The sequence below is a fragment of the Nannospalax galili genome, unplaced genomic scaffold (assembly GCF_000622305.1).
Source record: "Nannospalax galili isolate Female #2095 unplaced genomic scaffold, S.galili_v1.0 scaffold1342, whole genome shotgun sequence".
Taxonomy (NCBI): Eukaryota; Metazoa; Chordata; class Mammalia; order Rodentia; family Spalacidae; genus Nannospalax; species Nannospalax galili.
Window position 1 is genome coordinate 104,945 of NW_008348210.1, and position 25,517 is coordinate 130,461.

The 25,517-nt window shown below is 40.1% G+C and overlaps 2 protein-coding genes across 2 annotated transcripts; one reads left to right on the forward strand and one right to left on the reverse strand.

The window, feature by feature from the left end:
• Positions 1-15,500: 15,500 nt before the first annotated feature.
• On the forward strand, positions 15,501-16,549 carry LOC103743552 (olfactory receptor-like protein DTMT). The gene has a single exon (XM_008844901.1). The coding sequence runs from the start codon at positions 15,543-15,545 to the stop codon at positions 16,491-16,493; it is 951 nt and encodes a 316-aa protein (XP_008843123.1). The 5' UTR covers positions 15,501-15,542; the 3' UTR covers positions 16,494-16,549.
• A 6,469-nt stretch (positions 16,550-23,018) lies between these two features.
• LOC103743553 (olfactory receptor 1L6-like) lies at positions 23,019-23,963 on the reverse strand. The gene has a single exon (XM_008844902.1). The coding sequence runs from the start codon at positions 23,961-23,963 to the stop codon at positions 23,019-23,021; it is 945 nt and encodes a 314-aa protein (XP_008843124.1).
• Between the last annotated feature and the right edge of the window lie 1,554 nt (positions 23,964-25,517).

Consider the following 25,517-nt stretch of genomic DNA (forward strand, 5'->3'; position numbering starts at 1 on the left):
GAATAGTACCAGGGAAACTGACATGAGAAAATATTAAATGGATTCCTTATAAGCGAAAGTATATTTGAATACCTTAAAAAGCTAAATGTGTGTTATAATCTATAAAATGTTCTAGTACAAAGATGATAATTTATGCAAAAATTCAAAGCTAGATCAAAGGTTGACTTGTTTTATCACATAGATGTGTTTCTAGGACCTAGAACACATGAAGATATTTGGAAAAAATATAGCTGGCAACATTCTAACAGATAAGGCAGGCTCTTCTCATTTGTTACCATAACATGCTTTTTATTATTAATGTTAAATAGATTTCTTCATAGCATTAAATTAATATTACACATTTTGGGTTTTGAGTTCTTTATTTTGAGTAACTCTTTGGTTGGTTGAATTGCATCAAGATATTTTAAGGAAATAGTACATACATATTATATTTAATGGATATTAATGCATTTTAGATTGCCCTTTTGTATATATATTTATACCTGACAGATAATCTTGCTAGTTATAGAGGTTTTTAATATAATATTTTTATTAATTCTTTGAGAATTTTATACATGCATACCATGTTTTTTAATATATGTTTTATTAAATTTTTGTTCCTTTCATACACATCTTAATCCTCTTTACACCCCCTTCTCCAACAGCACCCTCCCATTGCCCCCCCACTAGATTCCATGCATTCTGTCATTTATGTTAAGACCTATTGAGTCAAGTTAGTGTCCACTGACATCCCTCAGTGCAAGTTCCTCCACTGGGGTCTAGCCAGCCTATCTACAGTCACTCCCTTAGACAAGATCAGCTCTTCCTCTCCCAGTAGTAATCAGGTGCTCAATAGTTCTTTGGTTAAGATTGAGGCCTGCTGCCATGTTCCACAGTTCTATGCTGGGTTTTTGCCTGCTTGAGCTTGTATGGGTCTTGTGCATGCTGTCTCCATTACTGTAAGAACGCAGGGCTCAGGGACCATTGCAGAAGAAGGGTAGGAAGATTGTAAGAGCCAGGGGAGGAGGTGCATGACCACATGGAAATGGAGTCTTACAATACTTTTTGGGGTCTTTTTGAGACAGGGCCTCCCTGTAGCCCCATCTATCCTGGAACTCACTATGTAGACCAAGCTGGCCTCAAACTCACAGACATCTGCCTGCCTCTGCCTCCTGAGTGCTGGGATTAAACAATATTTTTAATCATATTCGGCCCCACTCCTCCACTTCCAACTCCTCCCAGATCTAACACCCACTCTCCTACCTCCTCCAAACTTCATGTGTTCTTTTTTTTCTTAAATAATTTACTGAGTCAAATTATACATATGAGTGTGGGAACATCCACTGGAGCAGGGTCTATTTACCAGAGGCCACACTCCTATGAAGTTTGTTCCCCTAGCAACTATCAGATGTTAATAGCTCTTCAGCTAGAAGTGAGGGCTTGTGAGTCCCTCACACCTGCATATGAGAATGTTGACTTAGCCACAGAGTTTTGTGGACAATTGTTTTTACATTTGAATTTCATTTCCAAAGCAGCTGTGAATGAATCTAATATAATGCTTCTACTCTCTTCTCTCCACTTATAAGGTCATCTTTTATCCCAACTGATGTTTGTAGGATTAGTTCAACAAATTTGTAATTTGACAGACTATCATCTCTCCATACTTTCTGTTTTTTGTTGTAAAGTCTCTAATGACAATTCCTTTTGATTTCTGCATGTTCATTTCAAGAAAGATTTCATTATTATATCTGGAATATCATTATTTTTCATGCTTTCTAATAAGGCCAGTAATTTTACACCAAGTTTGAAACTCATACACTATAATCAGTATACATAAAATGGTAACTGTTTTTATAAATAAGATGGTATTGTAGAAGCTTTTTAATATATATGCATACACACATAAAAAGAGTGTAAAGTGAGGCTAGAGAGATGGCTCAGCGGTTAAGAACACTGGTTGTTCTTTCAGAAGACTCAGGTTCGAATCCCAGCACCCACGTGGCAGCTAACAGCTGTCTGTAATTCCAGTCCCAGGGGATCCGACAGCCTCTTCTGACCTTCACAGGGCATTGCACGACACAGGTGCACTTACCTACATGCAGGCAATACACGCATATACATAAAATAAAAATAATAAAAAAATTTTTAAAAAGAGTATAAAGTTACCTTATAATGGGGGGTGATGCCCCTACCAGAGACCACAGGCTAGCAAATAAAAAGCTGCTGACCAGAGAGATCCCACAGACCCTCGAACAATATGAACTACTGTCAATGCTCTTTGTTACCCTACAGAACTTGATTGTAAGACCCTATTGTTGAAGATACTTCACTTATGAGTCATGGAGAAATCAAGCTGGTACTGACCTTGAAGGTTCATCTCTACTACCTATCTTTCATAGTACTGGAAGGTGCTATGCATGATATTGAATGAGGAAAACAATCATCAACCTTACTCAGCTGTGAACTCTGTCAGCTACAATAATGACTGTCCTGGCAAGATATTGTCCACTGGTGCAATATGGGCATGAATGTTATGTGAGTAACCAACCACTTTCTTACAGGATTTAAAGCCTGCTTCACAAGATGGAGCCCATATCTGGCACTCTTATTAGGGCAAAGAACCTGTGGCTAGACAGGTCACAGGCCGTAGGAGAGAACCTACTATTATCCTGATAAGTGAGCATAGTATTAAATTGACTCCTAATGACATTGTTATAGCCATAGTTTAATGCATCTCTAAACTCTCACCAAAGAAACTTCTTATAGCAGATGGTCATTAACACAGAGACTCACAACTGGTGAACATGTAGAAAATAAGAGACTGCGGAATGCTCAGCCCTAAATGAGACACCTTCCAAAGTTCAGGGATCATTGGCAGAAGAGGGAGTGGGAAGATTTTAAGAGTCAGAGGTGGTGGATGACTACAATAAAACTATGTTTCCCAGACACAGCAGGGCAATCACCCAGATGAACCCATAGCACTTAGGTGAGCATGCTCATGACCTGTATAAGCCCAAGCCAGGTAAAAGCCCAGCATGAAGGGGAAGGTGGGCAAGAAGCCCTGTCCCTAGCTGGGGATCTATGAGTATCGACGCCTTGCCTCAGCATCTGTTTCAGAAAAACTGAAATCAGACTAGGGGATCCTTGGCTGAGAGTCTTCATTGGAAGCTCAGAGTTTGAAGTTCACACAAAGTTTACATATGGTAAGTGTTCAAGCAGTGCAAAACTCATACGATTTTTTCCATTACAATAGTAAGAAAACAGCACAGCATGCCTAAAGCCATGGGAACTGGCCCAGTAACAGACCTCTTTTGATGTATGTGAAGATGGGAGAGGTATGACAACCTGTTTCCCATCATTCCAGCAAAACAGCTGTCTAATCAGACTTTTCTTAGCATCCTGGGAGCAGACTCTCCTCTCCTCAAGCCTCCTTATAGAAGTCTGTTAACTCTTAGTGAGCCAAGTGCCAGGAGCCTGCTAACTCTTAGCAGCAGATCCCTGTTGTCCTTAGGATACAAGGGGGGTGGCTACATATTGGCAGTTGATAGCTGCTGGGAGAGATGGCTTTCTTTAAGAGTGTGATGCCAGGTAGGTTGACCAGGATCAAGGGGATGGACCCATACACAAGATCATTTGGGGAACAAAATGCCTTAAAGGTAACACAGGACACAAAGTGGGGAGGGGTAGAGAGGTGGGGGTGGATCTGAGAGGTGAGGAAAGGGGTGTGAATATGATCAAAACACATTATATGGAGTTATCAATAAAAAAGAATATTATTTAAAAAGGAAATAATTTAGTATGGTATAGTCATATAAATATTATGACTGAAGAAGTCTAATGTAGCTAGAAATCACAAATTTTAGTGACTGAAATTCTGCATCATTAATCTTGTGACATAAAAGGCAAATGTTATGAACTTAAATGTCAAATTAGTTTTCCTTTCTTATTATCCATTAATGGCTTGGATTAGAACAGGCTTTATCTTCTCATATATGTATTATGAGTCAGTCTTTCTCCCTCAGTCCCTTTTTCCTACTGATTCTTAGCATTTCCTCTGTCTTTGTCTCTTCTTTATTTAAATGGCTGAGACTTTGACATAAGTATTTGGCATCAGTATATTTTATTGGTTATTCTGTGGTAGCTTCCCCCCTCCATGACTCACTCCCTCCCTCCCTTCCTCCCTCCCTCCCTCCCTCCCTCCCTCCATCTCTCCCTTCCTTCCTTCTTCCTTCCAACCTTCTCTCTCTCTCTCTGCTGGAGATTGAACCCAGTGTCCCATGCTTGCTAAGTACGTACTCTGATATGAGTTATACCCTCTGCCATATCCTTAGCAATTGAGCAGTTAGACACCCAGAATCTCCTAGAAATGGAAATATACATAACTACTATAACATTATTATATGCCCGAATGTGTACATTAATCATTTGTATTTAATATACAATTGATATACAAATTTCCCCAATTATAAAAACCTGTTTTATGAGATCTATCAATATATAATTTTTGTTATATCATTCACATATAACGCATGTATTTACTAAATAGTTTGCGTGTTTCAGTGCTGTGCACACATCCCCATAATCAGTTTTAGAGCCCTTTAATTTCCCCCTCCATACCCTGAGATCCTGTGTCCATTAGTAATCACCCCTCATTTTCCCTGCCTTGTTTCCCAGCCATGTCTAAGCAAACTCCAATCTACAGTATGCTTTTATGGATTTGTGTATTTTTGATGTCTCTTATAAGTAGAACCATGGATGCACTAGATGCTATACAACGGCATGTGACTGCAGGCACTGTTTTCTCTTACCTAGTTTCTTTAGCTATTGGGAACACAGTCTGGAAAATGCATAACCACTTGTCTTGGTGCATCTGTGAGGAGAGGAGATCGAGAAGCTCTTAGCCACCGTCTTTCTCCATCCACCTCCAATTAGTTTTTGAACATACTGTTGAACTTAATTTTACAGACCCTTTTTACAAAAGAAAATGCACTTTGAAAGTTGGATAATGTTATATGCAAGGTTTATAAAATACATTTCTTCCAAATGAGGTTTAATATTAAGAAGTTTCAAAGGCAGCGTGAGTGAACTTGATTAAAGTACAATGTGGAACAACATACATCCAGGAGGAATCAGCACAGGCCATGATCAGCACTTTCTTCACTCTCTGTATCATGCCATCACCAGCTTCTGAATGTTCACTCCCAATGACACCTCAAGCCAGCTCCTTTATCATACCTGCCACTACTGAAGTTTAGGCCCCCATCAGCACCAAGCTTACCCTGGGTGGCTCCCAGTACTCTCCCCACCTCTAGTAACATACATCTTCAACTCATTCACCATGTAACAGTCACAGAGAGCTTTCTAAAACATTGAATTTGAGTATGTGTCCCCACTGTTTACAGAATTTTTCTTCAGTGACATCTGTCATCAGTCTTTGTGTAAAATGCCTGGCATCTTATTTTGCTCAACATGTTCAATCAAGGCCCGATTCAGGCAGCCTCTCCAGCTTTCCCCTCCCCTCTATCCTGTTCTCCTCATACACTCACTGTACCTCAGTTACAGTGAACCTCATTTACTTCTTAAATTTACTCCAGGATCTTGCTAACCTCTGGGCATTTCCAAATTCCATCTCTTCTTTCTGGATAACTTCAGTCCATTTTCTTGTCAATCTCAGATTCTGCTAAAACTTCCTTGAGGGAAAAAAAAGATATCTTAAATCACTGGATAAAGTTAAGTATCCTTAATATTAAATCCCACATTTCCTTATAATAACATTTGTGTAGCTTGCTGGTAGCTTGGTTGGAAGTCATGCCTACCAGTGAGACTGGAAACTGCCTGAGACCAGAAATCATATCTCTTTTGTGTCTGTTTTCCTTACAGCAGGTCCTCCCTACCTTGCACATGGAAGCTACTTAGTGGCTACTTTTCAAATGCATACCCTAATGAACAAATACATAAAAATGTTTGTATGAATCAATCAACACATTACTCTCTATCACAGAATTTAAAGTCTATCAAGTAAAATGGGTGAAAATACATAGATACATTTATTGGGAAACATAGGACAATGTATCAAGCAGTATTGTATTTGATTCTGATAACTGGGTTCTAATAAATTTTTACTGACAAATAACTCACATAGCATACAATTTACTCATTTACACATTCTGATGGTTTGGGGTGTGATATATTCATAAGATTAGAAAGCCATTACCACTTTCAATTTTTATGTGTCCATATACTGCAGAAAACAAAGAAGTGAGTTTTTGGCAAAGACCATGATGGGTAAAGGATGCTTTCTTGAGAATACCAGTCTTGGAATGAATCCAGAAGCCTCTCTGTGAACATAATTTATTGAGATACATGTTTGAGAGTAGTGCAGCAGTAAGGCAGTGGGGAAATACTGGGTGTATTACTAATGAGGTTCTTTGGGACTCAGGGATCCCAGGAGTCAGGACACTGTAGAAGAGAGGAGTAAGAATTCCATTTCAGGGACTCTAGCCAGAAACGAACAGTGTGGAAGCAGGAGACAGGAAGGAGGCTCTGGATGGAGTCACACTCAGACCAGTTGGGTAAGCTGGGATGGGATTCAGAAGAGATAGCCTTCTAAAATCCCTTTCCACAGATATTAGTATCCTGTAATTCTATAGTACAATTTTACAAGATGATTCAAAAGCCACCATCCGTATTGTCACCATTTTCAGTGAGTTCTTTCTCGCTGTTTTTGGGGGTCACCAGAGATAATCATAGAAACTAAAATGTAGATTTTGGGGGTACTTTGTACTTTACAAATGAATTATTCTTTAAGATCTATAAAAGCCACTAAACTTGAAGGGTAAGACCAGAACATCTCATCAATTTTCTAGTATCTGATGGAGGCTGACTCCTTAAGGGCCCTAATCATTTTGTTTGAAGTCTAGGAGGACAGTGTGCAGGAGACCATTCGGGGACTTCCATGACGGGAGGCTAGTTTTTAATCACTATCCATTGAGCATTCTAATATTAGTATACTTGGGGATAAACTCAACTTCTCACTTGAAGAAAAATCCTTGTTTGGTTTTACCTCACGCCTTCTCTCCACCTTCAAGGTTCTTCACTCATTGGGTGGGTATGGATCAGAACACAGACATTTGCAAAAGTACTGCATCCGTGTCTCAGAACCCAGTGATGATACCAAATGCCACAGCCCAGTGTCTCACTATAAGGCATTGTGAGGTGAGTGTTGAACCTTTCCCACTAAAATGATGAAAGTCATGAAGTTTGTAGAAATGGAGTGAGGGAAATAGACCTAGTACTGAAGTACTATGTATGTCACAACACAGTCCTTGATACCTTGGAGTGTGTCTCCATTGTGTTCCCTCCGAGCTCTTACTCATCTGACCAATGTCCCCTGGTTATGAATTCCGTGTTTTTGTTTATTCGATCATTCATTAATTTTTATGTGTGTGGTGCATCTGTATACACTTGTTTGTGTGTAGGTACTTGTGTGTACAAGTGTGTGCACCCAGGCGTGTGGTACATGTGGATGCCAAAAGTTGACAACGGGTATCTTTTTCAGTCGCTCTCCACCTTGTTTTCTGAGACAGGGTCTTTTCGTTGAACCTGAAACTTGCCATTTTAACTAAGCTAGCTGACCAGCAAGCTATAAAGCTGTAATGCCCTTTGCTGGCATTACAGACATGTCGTCACATACGGCTTTGTACACATGTGCTGGGCTATCTGAACATAGATCCTCAGCTTACATGGCCCACACTTTCCCCCCTGGGCCACCTTCCCACCTCCTACCCAGGCATGGAGTCTTAGAAGGGAAAAGAGACCAGATTTTTGCATGGTTGGGGTAGTGCTAGTTGAGGCAGCAAGAAATTTAAAACAGAGGAGTCACTCACTCAGTTATTCTATTGCCAAGAACTGAATACAAAGATTTTGGAATGTTTAGTGCTTATAGATGGCAATAGAGATTCTACTCCGAATTGTCACCACCTGAGACCTCCATGCCTTTCTATAATTTGAGTAGTCCCCATGGGTCTAGATGGCCCCCAGGCTGAGGCAGGCTGGTCATTTTCTTTCCCAAATCTCTGATCATTTCTATTCCTACATCCTCTGAGAGGGATGGCTGAAAGAGTAAGACACACAGGTCATAGAGGGGGTCTTAGCTTCAGTGTAGGAAACCTAGGTGCACACCAGTAAGAAGGAAGGTACTAGTAGCAGGTTATACACACTACCTGCTTCAGATAAAGCTGATAGAGAAGCAGCTCAGGAGAGCTGCCAAGGGTGCAAGGTTGTGATGATGGCCTTTGGATTTGCTCACTTCTTGCTGTCCTTGATCCACCTTCTCCTCAGCCTCCAAAATGAACTTGAAAGAACTGTTTCCCCTGTAAAAGTGGAAGAAGTGTTATGGGTTGTATCAAGCTACCTCATGCTGTGATAGTTATGGTGATCTGGAATTTTCTAGTTTTGTTTCCCTTAGTGTGGCCCAATCGTCTTCATTAAATGCCTGGCTCAGCATAGACTCCAATGGACCAGGCATGCCAGGTTTGGGCTGTGATCCAATGGTTCAAACCTTCATGTCAAGGACTCTACTGTAATCCTTAGACCCAACTGTTTGATGTCCCTTCTACCTCCAATGGCTCCATAACTCTATTTTTGTTTTCTGAATGTGAGATTTTCCTGGTGTGTGAAAACTTGTCCTTATGAACTTTTGCTCAACAGGAGACCTCATAAGGTCCAAAAATTCCCAAAGAATTTGGCATATCAATGACAAGTTTTTTCTACGTTCTAGCACTATGCTTAAAATAATGTTGTACTCCACTTTAATTAGATACAGAATTTGCTATAGAGAAGCTTAGATCTGTGCTCTAATATGGTAATTATAAGTCATATATAGCTATTGCTCATTCAAAAGAGATTAATTCAAAAGCAGGCATATTGTAAGTACAGGAATATATATACTGCATGATGAAGAAAGAATGAAAAATGTGAATATTGGTTGTTGGTTGAAGTGGTCATTTTTGGTATATAGGTTTAAGCAAAATAGTATTGCAATTGATTTTGTCTGTTTGACAATTTAAACAACTTTCTCGAAAACTTGAAATAATGTATGTGGCTCACATTTGTGGTTTGCGTTTATGAGTAGTGGACAACTTTGCCCTTGTTTAACCAACTCCTAGCATTGTGTTTGTTTTCAATTTTTCTGATGTCTCTATTTCATTATTTTAAATTAATAGATATATGTTCTTACAGACATGATGCTTTGAAGGATATAGTTACAGAATGATCAGCTCTAGCTAAGAAGCATATACATTCCTCATATAGTTATCATTTTTCTGATAAGGGCACTTTTTACATGCATCTTTGGATATTTTTCCAGAATATAATATAATACAAGTCACTATCTTGTATAATGCATCTCTACAACTTATTCCTCCTAACTAAAATCTTGTAACATCTCCCCAGCCACCCCATTGAAAACCATTTTTATCTATGGTGCTGGGGAGTAAATCCAGCCTCACATATGCTAGGCAAGGGCCGTATCACTGAGCTACATCTGTGGATTAAAAATTCACTAATACATATGATATTGACTCTTTATAAAATAGATTTTTCTATTATATATTTTGGAAATTCTCATTAAATGCTACTATGTTGTTGTTTGAGACACCCAATTCAAGAATGTGTTTCTTCTTAAATTAGCTAGAACTGATCAACTATTGGTCTTAGACAAGGGCACCATGGTCTCTGATTCTCTTTTAAGAAATAGGTTTGATATTTAAGAAGTAAGAGAACTTGTGATGATTACAAATCCCTTATTCAAATTCCTCTTGGTTTCACATAGAATGCTCACTGACAGATTATTTCATCAGTGTCCTCCACCAGAAAACAAAGAGAGGTGTTTGGATGTCCCCATAATCTGCAGTGACTGAGTCTGTTGAAAGTGTGAGAATGTCGTCTTAAAGGTCAGTATTCACCCAGTTGCCACCAGGGATTCAGAGGTCTAGATCAAGCAACTCCCTGCTGAGTTCAGAGCCCTAGAGCTATTTGAACAGTTGAAAAATCCTTACTGAGAGTAGTGTAGGTAATACCTGGAATTCTAGTTAAAGCAGAATAAGGGCAGAGGTCTGTGATTTCTCTTTCAAGGATATATAATTAAAACAATTTTTTACCCACAGAGGGGAGGAGACTGATCCTTGCCAGAACATTATGCTAAGGAAATAGTCTTTTATTTTTATCATGAGCTTTGATCAGGGACTAGCATTGATTTTTTGGAATTTTTTTGAATTTCATATACTACATTTTTATCATATTTAGACCTTATCCCCTATATGCACCCCCCATAACCTCCGCACTGGATTTAATGCATCCTGTCTTATGTGTTAAGGCCTATGGAACAAAAACGTCCTCTGTCTATAATCATATAATCTTGCATCTAAAAAATTTTATATTTTCCTCTCTCTCTCTCTCTCTCTCTCTCTCTCTCTCTCTCTCTCTGTGCCCACTTGTGTATGCAGAAGTGCTCATCTGTGCAGGCATTCAGAGGCCAGGCAAGGGTGTCTGGTGCCTCCTTTATCACTCTCCATCCATTCCTTTGAGGTAGGATCTCTTTTAGAATATGCAGTAAATTGGGGGCTGGAGAGATGGCTCAGTGGTTAAGAAGACTGACTGCTTTTGCAGAGGACCTGGGTTCGATTCCCAGCACCCACATGGTGGCTACCAAACCATCCTTAACTCCAGTTCCAGGGGAATCTGAAGCCCTCTTCTGACCTCCATGGCATTACATGACATGGGTGCACTCACATACGTGCAGGCAATACACTCGTACATGTAAAAATAATAGATAAATTTTTTTTAAAAAAGAATATACAGTGAACATTCCACCCCCACCCCCCTTGGAGCTGGGATCACAGGCATTTGTGAGGAAGCCCGGCTTCTCTCATGGTGCTGAGATCCAAATTCTGGTCCTCATGATTGTGTCACACATACCATTAACCACTGAGCCATCTCTCTAGGCCCCAATCTTAAGTTTTATCAAGCAAATTGGCAAGATTTCAAGGGGTGAAATGCTCAATTATCATATCAATTTTCACAGTGAAAGTCATTCTATAATTTTATTCCTCATGTCTTGTTTTTTCTTTAGTAATTAGGTAGATTTATATGCCAAAATACATTATGAAGAGCTTGGGGATTATTTGTACCTTGTTAAGTTTGACGATCTTGGAAAGCTCCCTTGCCTAAGGATTTTTTTAATTATCATTTATTTATAGCACACAATTTATAAATGTATAATGTACTTGAGTATACAGTGAACTAGTCATCTATTCACTGCACCCATCAAGATACAGAGCAGCTATATTAGCCCAGAAATGCCCTCGTGATCTTTTTTTTTTTTAAAATTGTGGCCCTGAGTATTGAATCTAGGGCTTTGTGAATGCTGTGAGAGTCACAACACTTGTCACAAATTTTAGTCACTTTTACATCCTAATCCCTTCCCTCATCCCCCTCTCTTCTTCTCATGTCCCTCTCTACCATTGTGTCTTCATTTAGTGCGTGGTCCACCGAGTTTAATTACAGTTGCTTGTCCAAGCCTGGGTGGGAGGTTAGTTAGTGGAGTAAGGACAACTTATCTGTGGCTACAAACAGAAGAAAATAGTATCCTTTCCTCTGACAACTGTAAATTGTCAATAGTTCCTCAGAGAGGAATGGGTCCTCATGGGCCCCTCCTCCACCTATGATGAAATGTTGATAGACCCAATCTTGTACAGACCTTGTTCTAATGGGGACATCATGAAACAGGAAGAGGAGAGAATGTAAGAGCCAAGATTGGGGAGATGTGCAGCAAAAAGCTGTCTTCTGGTCATAACAGTCGTTGGGTCAGGAACTGACTGCTTTTTAAGTTATTAACATATGCTTTCACCATTAGCAACCACTTCATCCTATTTGGGTTTTTTTGCCATTCTTCTCTGCTTTTAAACTCAATACTTTATGTATTTATTTTTGTTTTCTAGCTTATTAATAAAAGCCAGACATGGTTTTTCTCCTCTGATAAATACTACATGCTATATTTTCTTTTTATTTCTAAATACAACGTTATTACTTTATCAGTTCCCAGATTAGAGCCAACCTGCCACTTTCTGCCACCCATTTCCCTCGTTCCACTTGTCTTATTGAGTTAACATGGGTCCTGTGCCACCAACAAGTTTACATGTGCAAGCTCCCAGTGGCCTGAAAGCCTCTGCTTCCCTATGTTCATGGACCAACCCTGGGTCTTGCAAACTTTCCACTCCCTCTTCTGCAATCATCCCCGAGTCATAGGTATGAGAGGTTTGATATAGGAATCCTATGCAGGGACACACACTCTACAGTTTCTTATTCTTTAAAAGTTGGCCAGTGTGTGCATCACACTCTGTGGTTTAAGGAAGCATCACTGGTGAGAGTTGAGGGATGCGCTAGTGTTCTCTCTACCCGCCCCCTTCTGTGTTCCATGAGTCTTAGGTGTAGCGATTCCACTGTAGATATGGGACCTAGGACTGGGCGTCCCTCAGATGTTTGACCAGTTGTGGGATTCTGTAGTAGCCTCTATCTGTTCCAAAAAGAAGCTTCTTTGATGAGTGTGTATGATACATAAGCACAGGACCCATGCCAACTCAATCAGACAAGGGCCCAGAGTGGAGCGAGGGAAATGGGTGGCGCGTCAGCCTTAGTCTGGGAACTACTGGAGCCTGATTACTATTGGTGAGGTTGAGCTGGCATTACCAACAATCTCTAGACAGGTTGACTAGACTCCAGTGGATGAATTTGCACTGACGGACATCTGGGTACAATGCTTGACTGGCTAGGACTTAACACATATGGAGGAATATGTGAGGTCTGGCAGGGGGGCAGCTAAATTTGGTTAATAACTTGTATGGATGTACAAAAGCTCAATAAAATTTTTTAAAATATCATGAAGAAAAGAGCCTTACTATTCAAAACTTTTTTTTTAATTTTAAAAAATGAGACTTTTGTACATGAATGCTGTATTATGTAATTTCCACCCCCCCTTTCTCCTCTCATGTTTCCCCCCCTCTCAATTTCCAAGTCTTTTTAAATTATTGTTTTACACACACACACACACACACACACACACACACACACACTGCAATGAGTCCATTTAGTGGCAATTATGTATCTGTGTTTAGGGCTGTCTAGTGTGTGTGTGTGTGTGTGTGTTTAGGGCTGACCACTGGGATTGGTCACCCAGTGGCCAATCTGGGAACCTATAAGGGAACTTGCCCATGGGGAAAACTGATTTTTTCCCTCTGTCAACACCCATCATTGCCTATAGCTCTTCATCAAGAGAACAGACCTTGTGAAATTTCCCCCATCAAAGTCTAATATTCATATTGTATGAAATCTTGGGCAAGTTACTTAAAGTTCTTTATCTTCAAAAAAAATCTTTCTGCAATGCTTGAGGATTGAACCCAAAACTTTGTACATGCTAAGCAAGTTTTCTACCATTTCACTGCACCCCCTGGTTTTTGTTATTAGATTTTAATGTTATTACATTATTTTAGATAATATATTCCCCATCTCTGCCTGGGGACTGTAAGTTCCTTGTAAGCAGTTATTTTAGTTTATGTCCATCATGTCGTATGTAGAGCAGAGATCATGGTTGGACTCATCAAAAGAGATCAACAGTAATGAAATTGTTTCTCACAGTGACTAAGTCAGAGCTGGCCCTCCTCCTCATGAGGGTCTTCTCCAGAGGCTGTGTCATGGTAAGCAGCCAAGGTGAGATATGAGCTTATTTAGAAGACCACAGCTCTAATTGCTTTGCTGGTAACATGGGTGGCAGCCCTTCAGCTACCTGGGGCCTGAAGAGACAATGAGATACACACACATTGATCACCCTTCTGGTTTCTTCAGTACATAGTAGTAATTTATATTTCCCTCTCTATGATATTCAGTTATTTCATTAAATTTCTCAGTTTATGGCCTAATAGTTAGTTATGGTCATTTTGAAAGGCTTTACCCTCCTTTGAATTGAGTTTTCATCTTCTCTTCATGGCTTCTAGTGACATTGCCAGTCCCTGCCTGTTATGGGGACTCTTGTCCAACCCTCACTTTGCCCCTCATGTCAGTGAACTTTTCTTGCTTGCTGGGAAGAAGTTCCCTTTCATCTTATGCTTTTGTCAAGATGCTTTTTCCTCTACTAGTATATTCTACCCTTACTTTATGTCTTGGCGTTTTGAAAATAAAAACCAAGAAAATTTATGGAGTAGGTCTGCTTTCCTGCCCTGTCTATATCCTGAAGTAATGAACACAGATTACCTAGATGTAGGGGAGTGAAGGGAAAGAGCAAAGGAACAAAATCTTCAAAGGTCAATGTCTCAAGAGGATTCTCTATACTTTTTTTGAGATATTCAGACATCCAGACATTCAGGGACCACATTCAATTCCTTGATCCTTTCATTGGTTTTTTTTTTTTGAACTGTATACCCAAGATTGCTAAAGTTTATGTACTTTTTCACCTAAGTTGTCTTTGTGTTTTTGTGGAACAGATTGTATGGATGGACATTCCTTAAGCATCTTCCCTTAGTTGTGAGTTGTATTCATAAAAACCATGTCCTATTTCCTACCCCCCAAACTCACAATGCCTCTGCTTCCATCTGTAAGACTTTCCCATAGTGTGTTCCAGCCTGACATGTATAACCAGTTGTAGAAGTTCTTCTAGCAGAAAACAAACTTCTGAAGTTTAACTATCTGGGCTTACACCCCAGGTCTATTGCTTAATAGGTAGTAAAACCTTGGGCAAGTTATTAAATGAGTATAAATATCAGGTTGTTTACCTAAGAAATGAAAATAATAATCTATCTCATACAGCTGCTGTGAAGAGTGAAATAGTTTAGGTGTTTTATAACTGCATCTCAGTATGTGCAATCTGTTATTAGGTTGTTGGACTAATATGATTCCCTCTCGTTTTACACCAGCTAGGCATCATTTATCCCTCTTCTCTTTTCCTGTCTAACTCTTCCATCATGGCATCCCCATTTAAAGTATCCCCATTTTCCCCATTTCTCCCTTGATAATATCAAATTCCTATGGCACCTCCTCTCTTGAGCTCTTTCTTTCCCTCTATCCCCAAAGTTCTATGTATAACCCTCCCTCCCAACTCTCATTTAAATACCCACATTTTATCCATTTCTCCCTTAGTAACACCTGTCCCCTACTGTTCTCTCTCATGTTCCTTCTTTCCGTTTACCTCCCTGTTCCTGCAGTTACATCAGGATACATACTTACATGTAAGGATTCAGTACTAGGATTCACATACAAGGGAGAATATACATCATTTGTTTTTCTGAGTCTGTGTTATTCTTACAGAATCCAGTGTTGTTGAATTTGACCCATGTTTCATCTTTGTTTGATGTAAATATGTATATTTATTTAAGAAAACACAAAGCACTTAAATGGGTTTTATCAGTCATAGATGCAGGATTTCATTTTTATGAAAGTTCTGCAATATGTATGTGCATGTATTTGTAATATTCATACAAATCACTCCCAAATTTTAAAAGGTTAAAAAAATCAACATGGAAAGAGGAAACCAAACTGTTGTCTCTGAGTTTCACCTCCTGGGTTTGCCCATTGAACCACGTCAGCAAGACCTGTTCTATGCCCTGTTCCTGGCCATGTACCTCACCACTTTCCTGGGGAACCTCCTCATCATTGTCCTCATTCAACTGGACTCCCATCTTCATACACCTATGTATTTATTTCTCAGTAATTTGTCTTTTTCTGACCTCTGTTTTTCCTCTGTGACCATTCCCAAACTGTTACATAACATGCAGCGCCAAGTACCATCCATCCCTTATGCAGGATGCCTGACACAAATGTACTTCTTCCTGCTTTTCGCAGACCTCGAGAGCTTTCTCCTTGTGGCCATGGCCTATGACCGCTATGTGGCCATCTGCTTCCCCCTGCACTACACCAGCATCATGAGCCCCAAGCTGTGTCTCTGCCTGGTGTCACTGTCTTGGGTGTTGACCACAGTCATCTCTTTGTTGCATACACTGCTCATGGCTCGGCTTTCTTTCTGTGCTGATAATATGATCCTCCACTTTTTTTGTGATATGTCAGCTCTGCTAAAGTTAGCCTGCTCTGACATTCAGATAAACGAAATGATGATATTTATCTTGGGAGGACTTGTCATTGTTGTTCCATTCTTGTTGATTTTTGTATCCTATGTACAAATAGTGTCCTCTATCCTCAAGGTCCCTTCTGCCAGAGGCATCCACAAGGCTTTCTCCACCTGTGGGTCCCACCTCTCCGTGGTGTCTCTCTTCTATGGGACAATCATTAGTCTCTACTTGTGCCCTTCAGCTAATAATTCTATTATAAAGGAGACTGTCATGGCTATAATGTACACGGTGGTGACCCCTATGCTGAACCCCTTCATCTATAGTCTCAGGAACCAGGACATAAAGGGAGCTCTAAGAAGGGTATTTTCAAAGCAGATATGTCATTTTACTCTGGGACAATGACTATGAAGATTAAAGCATGTTTCAAACAGCAGGCAAAATATTGAAGACAAGTAGTATTCTGGATAGTTTGGCCCTAGTAGTGCAGCTGTGGTAACACATCCGGTGGGAATCTTCTGAAGTTCCACTAGTTTGAGTCTATCATGCCTCGTGAGCTTACCGCTGTATTTCAGGTGTGACATAACTTAAGACCTTCTACACCCTAGATGGTCCTTGGTTACTCAATGCTGAATAAATACCATTCTAACCTTGGTGCTTAGAGTATTCAAAGAATATATATATATAGTTCTCTAAAAACAGATCCAAACTTCTCAAACATGTTGGTCCTTTGCTTCTGACAAACATATCCATTCAATGAGGACTATCTTCCAACTTAACAAGTACATGCTTTTTGAATTAATTTTTCTCTTTTAAAAATGTTTTATTTATTTTATTTTATGTGTATGAGTGTATTGTTTGCATATATGTAAGTGAACCCATGTCATACAATGCCTGTGGAGGTCAGAAGAGGGTATGAGATCCCCTAGAGCTGGAGTTACAGATGGTTGTTAACTGCTATGTGGGTGGTGGGAACCAAGCCTGGTCCTCTGTAAGAACAGCCAGTGCTCTTAACTGCTGAGTCATCTCTCTAGACCCTAGTTTTGCTCTTTAGAATCATTTTGCTTCTTTTAACTTATTCACTTCTTAGATTCCATTTCATGTGTTGATTAGCCACTTTTTAAATGGTCATATTCTAAAATTATCTCTTTTTCTTAATTCACTTCAATATCAGTTAATGGTGAAATTGTAAGCTACTTACATCAAATGTCTATATATTGGCTATGAATTCCTCTTTTAAATTAAAATTGCATAACCCAAAATGGGTCATACATTTCTATTACATATTGCTTAATTTACAAACAGTAAAATGATGGCACAGATTAGAGGTAATATAGTGACAAGGCTAGAATCTGTTTCCTAGGTAAGATTTTTCTCCATTATATGTTGAAATAGTTTGTTGTTCTGTTTATTTCTTTTTAAACAAGTATAAATGTCTTTAATACAAGTAATTGCTAATCCCTATAATGCCATGTTCAGTGTTTTGCATATTTATTTTGGATGTATAATAAAAATTTCTTGATTCAACTTGAATGCATTTTCATATTTCCTAAAATGCCTTAAAAATAAAAAAATTAAAAAAGGATATTTTTATGAGTTGGTGAGAGGTATACATCTCTAAATATAAGGGTGCATATTTAGCACGCAGTAAGAAATTACATTTGTCTAGGAATGTGACAAACAGATGTAAGGTTTTCTCTAAGATCTATGACCTTTCTGGCCATGTGGATTTGACAATGCTTACAGTACCACACATGAGTTCACTCCCACTGAGTGGGCCTTAAATTCAATTAGGTAGCTGTTGATAACCCCTAAGATAAAAGTGCCACTACTGCACCAATGGTGATAGTTTTCTGCACAGGTCATTGTTGTGGTTATTAGGCTGAGATGGCTGTTTGGTTTTCTCCCTTAGCACCTTGCATAGTATCCTCTGATACTATAAGAGCTAGTCTTCAGGAAGGAAGCTTCCAGGTTAGTTCCAGCTTGATCACTCCAAGTCCAGTTTCCAAAGTATGTTCTGTTTTCAGCAATAGGGTCTTACCTTCAAGTTCGGGGCAGCAATCAAAGGCTGTGATACTAGCCTGTGTTATTTGGGGAGTCTTTTAGACTACCCTAACCAATTGCTCAAAGGGAAACTAGTCTTTGCAACAGATGGAGACTATTACAGAGTTCCACAACTGGTCAAACACAGAGAATAAGTGTGAGATGCACAGCCTTAAGTAACACATCAACAATGCAACCTCTACACCTAAGGCTCACAAACATAGAACAAGGGGCAGAGAGAATATTAATGCATCTCTCAACTCTCACCAGTGAAGCCTCCTCACACAACAGATGGTGATTAACACAGAAAGTCACAACTGGCCAAAATGTAGAGGTGCAGAGTGTGTGTCCCTTGATAGGGCTTCTATATTACCCAGGGCTCAGGGACCATTGTGGAAGAAGTGACTATGGGAAGACTACAAGAGCCGGGAGGGGTGGATGAGCCCATGGAAACAGTTTTCCAGGTGGCTAGGAACTTGCTCATGTGAACTTGCAGCAATGGCGACAGCATGTATGAGACCCATACAAACTCACACTAGACAAAACACAGCATAGAAGTGGGGAAATGGGTAAGAAGCCCCAATCTTGACTGAGGAACTATTGGCAGGTAATCACTGCTTGGTGAGGGAGAGCTGGTCTTCTTTAAGGGAGTGACACTAGTTAGGTTGACCAGGCTCCAGTGGATGGTCTCATACCAAGATACCAAGTAACATTTGGGGACATAAATGTCAACTCGCTAGGCCTTAATATAGATGAGAGAATGCATGAAATCCGACGGAGGTGGCTATAGGGGGTACAGATATGGGAGAGGGTTCTAAATATGTTCAAGATATATTGTATGAAAAGCACAAAAAATGAATACAAAATTAAACAATGCTATTATACCAAAAAAGTAATACTTTAAAGAGAAATCTTCCTTATAATGCCAATGTAGACTTTACTTATTTTTCCAAAAACTTAATGATTACTGAAATCGTAGGCCCACTTAGAAGCATCCAAAACAACAAACAACATAGTCCCGGCCCTTCCCTATCAAAGCAGTTGGGAGTGTTATCCTAGATATTATCTATGTACCAACTAACAGTGTATATAGTATAGCAGAGATAAATTGTACTCGCAATTGTCTAACTGTTTTCACTTCAAATGTACTACAAACTCAGCGTTTCACATAAGAACTTGGAGCACTTTTTATTTTTGTTTTGAGACAGAGTCTCTCTGTTGCTCAGGCTGGCACTGGAATTGCAGCTGTCTTTCTGCCTCATCTTTCTGAGTGCTGGGATTACAAGTGAGCACCCCCATACTGGCAGAATTTGTAACACTTTCAAAATACTTTATTTCAATAATTTTTGGTAGGTATTTTGGTTGTTTTCAGTTTTTTTATTGATTTGAGTAATAGTGCTTCAATTTTATAACATAGCCCATATATTTTTGTGAACTAGTCTTTTTTCCTATGGACACATTCCCAGAAACAAGTATATTAGATCAAAGAACATAAACATTTTATAATTGGGCAGAAACTGCCAAACTGCCAAAGAAGTTCTACTACTTTAGCTCTCTCCCGAAAGAAAACGGGAGTGACAACTGCTTCAGTGTTGCCAACACTGGGTATTTCAGATGTTTTCTATGTATTCAAAAATTTTGGTTGAATTCTATAGATTGCTTAATTTGGTAATTACAAGTGACAAGTTTGTTACAGTAATTTTTTTTTACTTTTACTCCTGGATATTTTTATAATTTTAGAAGAGCTCACAATTGAATTTTTGACAGTCAATTTTATACATAGTAAATTTATCCATTGCTTTGTGCAACAGTTCTGCAACACTCCGCATTACCAAATTTCTAAAAAAAGGGCTCTTAAATATCTTGACATACAATCAAAGCTAACATAGATATTGATAAACAAGCCTACTCTTTTCAAATACTTAATGCTATTTTTCTCCCCCTTCTAACTGCACTTTAACAATAATGTAATCATGGTCTAACAGTGGGAACAGCAAAGAAAGTAAGGTGCGTGCTAACAAGCCTGCTGACCTGAGTTCAATCCCCAGGACCTACATGGTGGAAGAAAACAACCAAGTACTGCAAGTTATCCTCTAATCTCCATACATGTGCCATGGCAAGCTTGCACACACACACACACACACACACACACACACACACACACACAACAAGTTATCCTCTAATCTCCATACATGTGCCATGGCAAGCTTACACACACACACACACACACACACACACACACACACACACACAGACACACTTTCTAAATAAAAAATTAAATGAATAAATATTTGTAATCATTTGTCTTTAAAAAGAACATTGATTGTAGCCGGGGGTGGTGGCCCACGCCTTTAATCCCAGCACTTGGGAGGCAGAGGCAAGAGGATCTTTGTGAGTTTGAGGCCAGCCTGGTCTACATAGTAAGTTCCAGGACAGCTGGGGCTACAAGGAGACCCTGTCTCAAAAAGCCAAAAATAAAAGAACAATGTAAAATAATATAGTGTTTCTACAAAGAGTTTGTGTGTGTGTGTGTGTGTGTGTGTGTGTGTGTGTGTGTATGCTTTTTGTCCTCCAGCTCTAGGGTAAAGGGGTGATAGAATCCTCCAGATAGCGTAGGATATTGAAGGGGATGGCAAATTCACCCTATATGTTGGGCAGTATGCTGGGCATAGGAAAGTTTTTAGAGCAGCCACATCATGGAAGCACTAGACTAGGAAACAGTGCATAAAATACTCCATGCACAAATGTAAAGGTTCTCAGCCACCCTGAGTCATGAATATCTAAGAAATTCTTATACGCACTAGTGGAGCCCATCCAACAGCGAGGGGTTGAGAGTCTGAGTTCCCCAAGGCCGTCAAGATAATGAAAAAGGAGACCCTGTGGCAACAGTTAAGGTTGGAGCACAAAACCAGACAGAAGGCATGGTTAAGTCCAAAAGACAGAAGGGGACCTATGAGATCTGAGAGCCCCATCAGCTCCATCACTAAGGACAACCATAGATTGTTCATGCAAACAAAAAAGATGCCAAGTTCCCTCAGAGGTGGTTATGATCTAAGGCACCCTCTCTGGGGTAAAGATGACACATAAGCCTTAATCTAGAAAATCACTAAAAAAGTATCTTTAAAATAAGTGTGTAAATTTGTAAATATGAATGGGAAAAAAGTCAATGGAGTTGAAAATCAAGAAAAAATAGATTTAATATCAATTAAACTCAATGTTTATTCTTTAGGGTACTTAATATAGCAGACAAGACTTTGACAAGTAAAACAAGACAAAGCCGAAACATGGCATAAAGAACCCAAGTGAAAAGCAGCCAGATGAACAGGAAAATAAACAGTATAAAATTAAAAGTGGGGTGTAAGGAAGGTGTATAAGGGGAAGCTGGATTCCTCTAGCACATGTGGTGCGCATGCTGCATTGAAATATTATACAAACGCCATTAGTATGTACAATAAATACATGTTAATCAAAAGGGAAATGAAGAAAATGATAAAAGTTCAAATCAAAAAAGACATAATTATGTTCTAGGAATTTATATACTAGCAGTTAGAAATTTCGTGATAAGGTGGGAAAGATTGAATACACTACAACTCATCAAAAAAGATGAACTTAGGAATGTGAAGTTGGGGCAGCCACTGGTTTCCTCCCAGTCTGTTTCCTGTCTTGTACAGTGTAAATAATGGTCTCTTCACCATGTGCTCTTCAGTGTGATAGAGACAAATCCATGGAGAGACTGAAGATAGTTTTTCCCACAAACAATTCCACACTAGATATTAGCTTTTATTTTTTAAAATGTGTGTGTGTGTCTGTGTGTCTGTGTGTCTGTGTGTCTGTGTGAGTGTCTACTGAGTGTTTGAGTGCCCAAGAGGGCCAGACAAGGGAATCCAATCCCTTGGACCTGGAGTCACAGGCAGTTGCGAGCCCCCTGATGTGGGTGCTGAGAACTGAACTCAGTGCCTTTGCAAGAGCAGCATGCGTTCTTAATGGCTGGGCCATCTCTTCATCCCCTACGTTTTATTTTTATGACAAGAACATTCACTATACCCTTGTAATAGTGAAAAGTTGGAAACATATTTTTAAAATATTAAAGGATTAACAAAAGAATGATCAAACAAGAGCCTATGTAAGATCTAGTCTAGTATTCCATACCACAAAGTTAAGAGAGTTTGATTTGTGAGGATATGACAAGACCTCCTAGATGTATTCTTTCATGAAAAAAAGGAAATTCAGAATGCTATGCACAGAATGCTATGCAGAGAATCTGGGGTGGTAATGGAAGCTGATTTGGGTGGGTGAAAGAGATTCTTATCTCTGAATTTTTCACAGTGCAGATAGAAAATATTGTATCTCTGAAGATTTCTAAAAGTCACATAAAATATCTAGAAGTGTCCCAGAAAAGACAATTCAGGACTCTAACATTACAGCCCAACCAATAAAACCTCCTTAAAAAATCCCACCCCCACATCCTCTGGTTTGTCTCTACCTACCCTCTGCTGTTACTTACACTCTATTTTTCTGGACCACTAATGCATTTTTCCTTACCTTCATTTGTTCCCTGGTTACTTTTTTCAAATTTGAAAATTAGCCTCCATGTCAGGCATTCAGACAATAAGCAGAGGAATCTGACCTATTGTCACTTACCTTCACCTTGTACTATGTAAGCATGTGGTTATATTTACTAAATTATTATTCAGGTCTAAAGTTTTATTTAACAAGAAAAAAAGATGATATAGGATCAAATTAATTGAGATTGAAGAATGGGGAGAGAGAAGAGGAGATGAAGAAAGAGACAGACAGACAGAGATAAGAGACTCAGAGAGACAAAGACAGAAAGGGGGGGATTTTGAAGTATTATTGCCCCGGAAATGCCAATTGATTCAGACCCCGTTATTCATCCTGGGATGAAGCTCTCCATCTGAATCCCCTTTTTAGGGCACCCTTGACCTCCTTGCTGCGAAGGCTGTAGATGAAAGGGTTCAAGGTTGGTGTAACAACTGCATAGACCACACTGGCCAAGCGGTCATAGCGAGCTGAGTAGGCAAATGATGGTCGGAAATAGACGGAGACCACAGAGCCAAAGAAAAGCGACACCACCACCAGGTGGGCCCCACAGGTGGAGAAGGCACGACGCCGGCCTCCTGTTGACTTCACTCTGAGCACCACCACTAGGATGTGCGCATAGGAGAGGGATACGAGGAGCAGTGGGGTCAGCACCACTGTCAGGCCCTCTGAGAAGATGGCAGTCTCTGCAGTGGACGTGTCTGAGGTCGCCAAGCTCAGCATCACCGTCATGTCACAAAAAAAGTGTCTCACAGGGGCAGACAGCGGGTAGGAGAGTGCAGAGATTAGCAGCGTGTGCAGCAGCGAGTGCAGATGGGCCACCACCCAGGATGCCACCACCAGGACAGCGCAGCGCCGGGGTGTCATGACTGCTCCATAGTGTAGCGGCCTGCACACAGCCACTGCGCGGTCATAAGACATGGCTGCCAGGAGATAGCTCTCGGTGATGCCCAGAGCCACAAAGAAGTACATCTGGGCAAAACATGCCTCGAAAGACACAGCCTCTCCGGGGTGCAGCAGGCTGACCAGCAGTCTGGGGACTGTGACTGTGGAGAAGCAGATGTCCACGAGGCTCAGATGACCCAAGAAGTAATACATAGGGGAGCACAGAGCCCTGTCAGACCTCAACAGCACCACCATGCTCAGGTTGCCCAGGGCATTGAGCAGATAGATGCTAAGGAAAAGCAGGAACAGCAGTGGATGGGCGTTTGTGCCATCCATCAAGCCGAGGAGCAAAAACTGTGGGTGGGTTGTGAGGTTAGCCAAAGCCATGGAATGCGGGGGCCAGTGGGAATGCTGAGGGGAGAGAAGGAAGTGCAAGTCAGTCTCAGCAATCTGGGCCAACTTCCCGGACCTCCAGGTACCAGATATAATCTCTAATACTATATATTTGTGTGTATGTAAATAAACACATGGAGATGTATTTCTGCTTGCTAAAGTGGGTTGAAAACCACATTGCTCTATCCAATAATATTCCTAATTTTATGAGGAAGCTCATTTAAATTTTATTTCAAGAGTGTGTTTTCTAAGGGAGCGGGAAAGTACCAAACTATGGAGCAAGTCAGGCCTGATTTCAATCCTGATTGTGTCACTAAAGCTACGCGATCTCTCAGACCCTTAGTTTCTTTCCTTTAATAAAAATAACTATCTCGGGCCTGGGGAGATGGCTCAGCAGTTAAGAACACTGTTCTTGCAAAAGACCTGGGTTCAAATCCCAGCACCCACATGGCAGCTAACAACTGTCCATAACTCCAGTTCCAGGGGAACAGACAGCCTCTTCTTCCTCCACGGGCATTGCACGACACGGGAGCACTTACCTATATGCAAGCAATACACGCACACACATGAAATAAAAATAATAAAATTTTTTAAAAAATAGTTATCCCTGGAGATGATTATGAATATAAAGAAACAAGTTGAAAATTCTTAGCAAGTACCTGGCACATAACAAATGCCCAAACTTTTGTTCATTATCATCATCATAACCACCCTTATCTCTTCAGTTAAACAATTAGTCAGAGGCAGAGTTAAGACCTGGGTCATCTGAACACCAGTCTAAATCTCTTTATGAAACATCTCACTGAGTTTGCCATCAATTTTCTTTACATTATATGCTAGCTCAGGAACTGGCAAGCCTCTTCTGTGAAGGATCAGATGGTAACCATTTTATTATTTCTGGACCATACAGTCTCTTTTGTACTTGGGTCTGCCGCTGGAGTGCAAAAGCAGCCATCTACCATAGGTAAATGAATGTCTACTGCCGTGATCCAATAAAACTGCATTTATAAAATGGAACTTGGGCTATATTTGGCCCGTGGGAGGTGGCTTGTTGCTGCCTGTACCAGATATTGTAGGAGATGGGGCTATGGATGAATCTTAACTTTTTGCCCTTAAACAGCTTGACCTTGAGCAGCTTGCAGAGAAATTAGAGCTCTTCTGATTTTATGAACCAAGCACAAGGATATGATTCTTCCTGGGCAGTCTTGGAAGAATTCCAAGAAAAGGGCCTGAGTTGGATCATTGGAAATGGATAGGAGCATGTTAAACAAAAATGCTGCTGGGGAACGGGGAGTATGATTCCAGACAGTGGAAAGTGGGTGTGGGAGGGTGTTGATACAGGAAGCATAGAGTAAACAGGGTGAAACATTCACATACAGCACTGGGACAAAAGCTGCCCTTGCTCTGACCTCTGTGCATTCAATCAGTTGGACAGGAAACTTCTAAATTTCTGTAATCTAGAAATAGTGCCCTCATTTTGTTCTTCATTCTTGCTTTTTGCTAAAACATTGCACTGTCTTCCCATTGCTCTGAAGTCTCTAGAACTGT